Below are 6,821 nucleotides of genomic sequence, written 5' to 3'. Positions count from 1 at the left end.
AGGGCCGAGAAGGAGAGACTAGCGAGGGAAAGGGCCGAGAAGGAGAGACTAGCGACTGAAAGGGCCGAGAAGGAGAGACTAGCGACTGAAAGGGCCGAGAAGGAGAGACTAGCGAGGGAAAGGGCGGCTAAAGAAGAGAGGGAACGAGTGGAACGACAGAGGGCAGAAAAAGAGAGGAGCGAGAGGGAGCGCCTCATCAAGGAGAGGGAAAGATTAAGCCAAGAGAGAGCAGAGAAGGAAAGATTAGAGAAGGAGAGACTCCAAAAAGAAAGGGTCGCTAAGGAGAAAGCAGAGAAAGAAAGAATAGAGAGGGAACAACTTAGTAAGGAGAGAGAGAGAATCGCCAAACAGAAGGAGCAACTAGAAAAAGAAAAAACTGGCGAAGAGAAATCTGAAAAAGAACAATTGGACAAGGACATGGCCGAAAAAGAAAGACTGGAGAGGATTGCTAAAGAAAGGGAAAGAATGGCCAAAGAAAAATCTGAAAAGGAAAAGATAGATAGAGCGACTAAAGAGAAGGAAGAGAGGGAAAGGATTGCTAGGGAAAGAGCTAGATTGGCTCAGGAGGAGAGATCAGAGAAAGACATGGCAGTGAGGAAGGAGAGGGAACAGATGATGAAGGAAAGAGAGAAGCAGGAGAGGGACAAGTTGGAGAAACAAAGGCTATCCAGACAGAAGGAACTGATGGAGAGACAGCGGCTGGCTAGAGAGAAGGCCCTCCAGGAGAAGATGGAGACAGAGAGGCTGGCCAAGGAGAAGCAACAAAATGCCACAAAGAACGACCTGAAGAGACGAGACCTTCCAGAGAGGAAGTACAATGCTTCCCAAGCTTTAGCTCCAGCAGCCATCAGGAGGGAGAAGACGGTTGCTGATGGGACTAAAAACTGACTGATGAATGGACGGTGCTATAGTCCTGAGCAACAGATGAACTCCTGGTTTAAAAACCAGGTTTATCTGGGTTGGGTTTGTTTGAACACATGCAGGTGTTGTACCCGTTGGGATATTGGAGCCAAATTCAGTTTGGTCTCTATAGGTGGGCCCAAATATACGAGCCGAGGGGTGACAGGTGGTAGGCAGCCGTTGAACCCAAAAGAACTCAAGTTTATGACCGCTGTGGCTGAGTCCATGTAAATACTGTTGCTGTGTACTTTGGAGTTATTGGGTTTTGTGCATTAATTGTCTTGTCAGAGTTGAATAAACTGGTGAACCTGAAATCCAAGACAATCCTTGGTACTAACTTTTACGTGCCACAAGAGGTACAATGTTTGCCAACTAGTGCGTCACAGCAAAGCAGCTATGGATCAATACTTCACTAGTGTAGTATTACACTGGTTGGTACAGGGGATGACACCTCTGTATGCAACCTTTAGCAAGGTGAATCAGATACTTTTATTTTGACAGATAAGTGAAGATTTCAAAATGTCATTGGGCTGTCACTCTGGACAAGTCTCCAGTCCATTCCTGGACACCCAATCATGCACATGCAGAGCTAAAGGAAACTTGGAGTAAACACATTTTGGGCCGTGGGAGCCAGAGTACCTGGAGAGAACCTCCGTATCCACAGGGAGTCGTACAGAAAGGTCTCCAGGTCGGGACTCAAACCCAGTCAACCGTTCTACCATCAGCACCACCGTGGTGTGTTTGGTTTATCAGCTGGTCCTCCATGTAGATACTCCTAGCCACTTTATTTGTCTTCATAGTCGTGTGTTTTGGATGATCTATAGGGATAATTGTAAGTCATCATAGCATATATAATTTTATTAAATTCTGTATTTTTTTCCTAAAAAAACTTTACAGACCTTCCCAGATTGCTGTTCTGATCCCAGTTTGGGCCAATTGAAGAATGAGAGATTTTGATATTAATTACCAAAGAGAAAAAAGTTGAATCTTTGGATCTCAAAGATGTTAAGAAATGTCCCCAACTTCTGAAAACATTGACCCATGGTTGGAACAAAGCGTTGTACCTCTAAATAATGTTGCATAAAACCAGTGGTAGGAACTGCTAAGTAAAAAGTTAGCTGTGCTAACTCTAAAGCGGTAGCAGAGCACTAAGGCACTACACTAACACGGTATGTAGTGGAAGCTAATGGACCAGGCAGGGGGCGCTATAAAACCAGACTCTGCTCTGCATCAGAAGCTCCACCCCCTTTCCGCTGGTTCACAAACATTCAACTTGTAATCATGGCAACTTTTGTCAGCTTTATGTCTTTAATCAATAAAATGCATCTTAGCTGTGTATGTAGAACCACTGAAACTAGAATATACCACAGGTAGAAACTTTAGATTATAAACTTTATACATTTAATATAAAGATTTGACCTCATGTTTATGTGTGAGGTTGTTTGTTAGGATTGTTTTGGTTTAAGTTAATTTCTGTTTTACCTTCTTAAATATCCGTTTTATTTTATTCTTAAATGTTTTGAGCTTGTAGTTTGTAGAGAAAATGTTTGGAGTTCAGTTCATGGTCCTCTGGGTTCCTCCTCCTGGTGACGTCTGCCTGTAAACCACATCAGTCACTCTGCAGGTTTCTGTTCTGTTTTCATGTATTTCATGTCTGTACTTTAATAAAACAGTGAAAATGTTTTGGCTTCAGTTGAAGCTCCTTTTTCCATTTATTTAAATTCTACAACACTTTTCCCAAAAGGAAATGTTGCTGTGGGCTGGAGGGATCTCCAGTAGCAGTCTGTCTACCTAATCTGAAGATCCCTCTGACTGGAGACTTCCCTGACGCTTAATATCCAGGCATCAGAGATAATAATCCACACATCCTGGATGACATCATCACATCTCCTCTGTCTGGCAGTACGGTTAGAAAGATGTTGGAGTAGGGGATATGATGGATGGAAGAGATAGTTTGAACTTCATCCATTTCTCCAACAGAGATTTGGGTTTAAAGGTCATGTATTATTTGAAATATTCTAATCAGCTGCTAACAGTTATAAAAATGACACCAAAAAAGTTTTTTTCTTCTTCTTCTTGTAATAAAGGTCAAATTGCAGAATTTATTTATTCCCATTGTTCGATAACCAACCTGAAGGAGGCGCTGCTCACAGGTCCTGGAGCCTGTAAAAGTATTCACACTCCAAACCTCAGTGGGTTTTATTGGGTCTGATGGCTGCCTGCTGTGTCCCAAATGATCTTTACCTTTAAGGTTCTGCTCTGGGGTTAGGTTCTGATGGGGAACCAGCTTCCTGGGTCATTCGGTCCGATTTAAACGCCCTGTCTTTGGGTTGCCAACAGGGTTGGGAGCAGCGCCGGCGCTGAAGGGGGGGAATCACCTGAGGAGAGAACAGGTGAGGTCTGATGGGATCATTTAGCTGGATGTTAGTGGCCACTTTATTAGGTACACCTCTGCTCTGGATTGGTCAGCCAATCAGATGGGAGTTCAACCTGAGCGTCTGAATCAGAACCGAAGAGGATTTAAGGGACTCTGATCGCAGAATAAACAAGCTACTGATGTGTTTTTGTTGTTAGAAAAAACCAGTAAGCCTGAGGTGGAAACGCCGACCCAGAGAGCTCCAGAACTGGAGAAGGACGGTCCTGCAGCGGAGGAGACATCAGGTGGGACATGGACACCTGTCCTCTCTCTGCAGCAGCAGGGTCAGAGGATTAAACCTGAAATCTGCCCAACAATCAGGATTATTTAGCAGAAATAACTCATGTTTATGACTCACTGCTCACCTGCTGCCTGTTGGCATGACGACGGTAACGCTGTGTGTCTGCTGCAGTCCCTGGATCTCAGGACGTGGAGTCTGAAATCCAAGGTTGGTTCCGCTGAGCGGCTGCTGCATGTGAGGGATGACTAACTCAGTTAGCGTCTGGTTCCGGTCCAGCTGCAGCTGTGACTCAGAACCAGTGGAAAGAATGCTAAACAGAACCAGGTTCTGCTGCTAACCGGATCATACTGGGGCTTTTAGTAGTGCTGGGCTCCGCTAACGGTTAGCAGCATGATCATTAGCTCCACTATGGCAAAGCTTTATAGACACGGTATTTAGTAAAAACTAATGCTACAGCGCTCAATACAAGTGGTACGTAGCTGAAGCTAATGCTAATGCCCTATATCTGCATTGTATTAGCAGAAATGAATGCTAAAAGGTCAGACATGCACGGTGTTTAGCTGAAGCTAATTCTAAAGTTCGAAATTCAATCATGTCCAGACCCGCCATGTGTTGTGAGGAGGCTAACAGTTTAGTAAAGGTAATTTAGGGGAGGCTAAGATCACCAATTGTCTTCAAAATAAAAGAGCTGTAGTAGCAAACAAAACATTAGCTCTGCTAACAGCATTAGCTCATTAGTAAAAGCATGGCTACCACTGCACGAAAGATCCTCCACTGATCCGCTCTGCGCTGCAGATCAAAACGTTTCAGCTTTTTTCCACCCTTTAGCATCACTGGCTAATTCGTTAGCACTGCTTAGCTTCATGTTAGCCGTCTTTAGGACACACTTCCTCCCTTCTTCTCCTCCCGCCTGTGGTCCAGTCTGTCTCTGATCCAGCCGGTCCGTTACCGGCTCGGCTGCATGTATCGGACCTCTTCCAGAACCGGGCCGGGCCAGAGATCCGGGTTCGATCAGCAGTCTGACCGTTGTTGTTTCCTCTGCAGCTGCCGTTCCTCTGCCGCCGCTGGACGACAGCCATTTTGTTCCAGGTGAGTCTGCAGCTTCCTGTTTCCTGTCCAGAGTCTGTGGATCTTTATGAACCTGCTGTTTGTTCTGCAGACGACCCGACAGAACCCGGACAGCGCTACGGTCAGTACCAGAACCAGAACCAGAACCAGGCCCGGTCCTGTCAGGTTCTAATCAGTCTGTTTGTTCCAGAGGAGGAGCCCGGCTCCATCGACACCACAGGAGGTGAGCCCCTCCCCCACCCGCTGCTGATCATTCAGTGGTTCTGATTCTGACCTTCTCTGTTTCCTGGTCCAGTTCTGGTGGAGGAGAGCCAGCCGGAGGAGACTGAAGGTGAGTCCGACCTGAGACCAGGTTCTGGTTCTGGTAACAGTTAGACTGATTGTTGTGTTTGCTGCCCCCTAGAGGTCAACCGTCTCATTAATGATGACAAACTGAAGCTAATCAGCACTGAAGGGGTTAACAGCTGGATGCAGTTTTATTTAATTTATATTAAATAATAAAATAATTTAAGAAATTCAACTATTTTATTTAATAATTATAACTATTTTAAGTTATTAAAGTTTTTATTGTAATTTCTATTTTACTTTAAATATTTGTTTAATTTGCATTTATCTCGTTTATTTATTTTCACATTTCCACACGTGAAGCTGTAATAATGAGTTCTGCTGCTGTTCTGCAGGGGAATCGGGTCGGTACCAGACCAGCTCCAAACTCTCAGCGGAAGCAGGTGGGAAATAAACGACATTAATAATAAAATCATCTGTTTGTTGTTTCAGTTCAGTCAGTGACAGGTTTCTGACTTACAGAAGGAGAGGAGCCTCCTAAAGCAGAACCAGAACCAGAACCCCAGACTGGGTCGACCCAACCCACAGAGAGCAGGCAGGAAGCCGACGGTGAGAACTCGCTGCTGGTTTAAGACTTTTGCACAGAGCCACCCAGACGACCATGACCGGCTCTACTGTTAGAATGAAGTCCAGTTTGTTTGTTTGACCTTTGACCTCTGGTTTGGTTCTGTGGGTCAGGAGCAGCAGAGAAAGCAGCTGAGGAGCAGAAGGAAAAAGGTAAAAATACAAACATTAAATCTTCTTCTGTGGTTTTATTTCATCCCCTGCGTCGTTCTGTTGGTCCTCCAGCAAAGAAGAAGAAACCCAAACTGCTGAACAAGATCGATAAAAGCATCAAATCAGAGATCGATGCAGCGGAGAAGCTGAGGAGGAAGGTAGAGGAAACGACCGGGAGACATTTCCTCTTCCTCTGATCAGCTGATCCACGCTGAGCTGACCTTCATCTTCCTCCTCCTCTTCCTCAGGGGAACCTGGACATGGCCCTGAAGGCGTTCGATTCCCTGGTCCAGCAGCATCCTCTGAGCCCGCGCGCTCGCTATGGGAAGGCCCAGGTAGGGTCCAGGAGGGGCGGCACGGCGCCGGGCCGTACGCGGTCCGGTCCAGTTCCGGTTCTGGTCCGTAACGCGGTGTCGTCCCGGCAGGTGCAGGATGATCTGGCGGAGAAGCTGCGCAGCAACGACCTGCTGCAGAGCGCCATCAACACGTACAGAGAGGCTGCAGAGCTGCCCGACGTGACCTCTGACCTGCTGAGGGCGGCGCTGAAGAGACGGGCCGAGAGGCAGCAGTTCCTGGGTAACGACTCCTTCACAACCGGGTCAGAGCAGAACCAGGACTGGGTCAGAACCAGGACCGGGTCAGAACCAGGACCGGGTCCGAACCAGGACCAGGTCAGAGCAGAACCAGGACCGGGTCGGACCAGGACTGGGTCAGACCGGGTCAGAGCAGAACCAGGACTGGGTCAGACCAGGACTGGGTCTGAACCAGGACCGGGTCAGAGCAGAACCAGGACTGGGTCGGACCGGGTCAGACCAGGACCGGGTCAGACCAGGACTGGGTCAGACCGGGTCAGAGCAGAACCAGGACTGGGTCAGACCAGGACTGGGTCGGACCGGGTCAGAGCAGAACCAGGACTGGGTCGGACCGGGTCAGACCAGGACTGGGTCAGACCGGGTCAGAGCAGAACCAGGACTGGGTCAGACCAGGACTGGGTCGGACCGGGTCAGAGCAGAACCAGGACTGGGTCGGACCGGGTCAGACCAGGACTGGGTCAGACCGGGTCAGAGCAGAACCAGGACTGGGTCAGACCAGGACTGGGTCGGACCGGGTCAGAGCAGAACCAGGACTGGGTCG

At 47.7% G+C, this 6,821-nt stretch overlaps 1 protein-coding gene and 1 long non-coding RNA gene across 13 annotated transcripts in view; one reads left to right on the top strand and one right to left on the bottom strand.

Annotated features, from left to right (window-relative positions):
* The window catches only part of unm_hu7910 (un-named hu7910), a 39,752-nt gene that overhangs the window by 21,870 nt on the left and 11,061 nt on the right, over nt 1–6,821 (top strand). For 7 of the 12 annotated variants that reach the window (XM_015033219.1, XM_015033214.1, XM_015033225.1 and 4 more), the window contains 11 exons: nt 3,475–3,561; nt 3,729–3,764; nt 4,602–4,646; nt 4,717–4,848; nt 4,921–4,956; nt 5,306–5,353; nt 5,433–5,519; nt 5,649–5,687; nt 5,760–5,845; nt 5,936–6,022; nt 6,113–6,263. In XM_015033219.1, the coding sequence (XP_014888705.1) occupies nt 3,475–3,561; nt 3,729–3,764; nt 4,602–4,646; nt 4,717–4,848; nt 4,921–4,956; nt 5,306–5,353; nt 5,433–5,519; nt 5,649–5,687; nt 5,760–5,845; nt 5,936–6,022; nt 6,113–6,263 (834 nt within the window). The remainder of the gene's footprint in view (nt 1–3,474; nt 3,562–3,728; nt 3,765–4,601; nt 4,647–4,716; nt 4,849–4,920; nt 4,957–5,305; nt 5,354–5,432; nt 5,520–5,648; nt 5,688–5,759; nt 5,846–5,935; nt 6,023–6,112; nt 6,264–6,821) is intronic. The other 5 variants (XM_015033220.1, XM_015033215.1, XM_015033221.1 and 2 more) reach the window with 5 other exon arrangements.
* On the bottom strand, nt 1,108–3,767 carry LOC106947911 (uncharacterized). The gene is made up of 2 exons (XR_001425068.1): nt 3,682–3,767; nt 1,108–3,278 (listed from the first exon to the last, which is right to left on the bottom strand). It is a non-coding gene; the product is annotated as an uncharacterized LOC106947911 (long non-coding RNA).

The sequence above is a fragment of the Poecilia latipinna genome, unplaced genomic scaffold (assembly GCF_001443285.1).
Source record: "Poecilia latipinna isolate Pla-1442-1.1 unplaced genomic scaffold, P_latipinna-1.0 Scaffold261, whole genome shotgun sequence".
In the NCBI taxonomy this organism is placed as follows: Eukaryota; Metazoa; Chordata; class Actinopteri; order Cyprinodontiformes; family Poeciliidae; genus Poecilia; species Poecilia latipinna.
The sequence above is the reverse complement of the archived record's forward strand: the minus strand, read 5'-3'. Positions and strand labels throughout refer to the sequence as shown.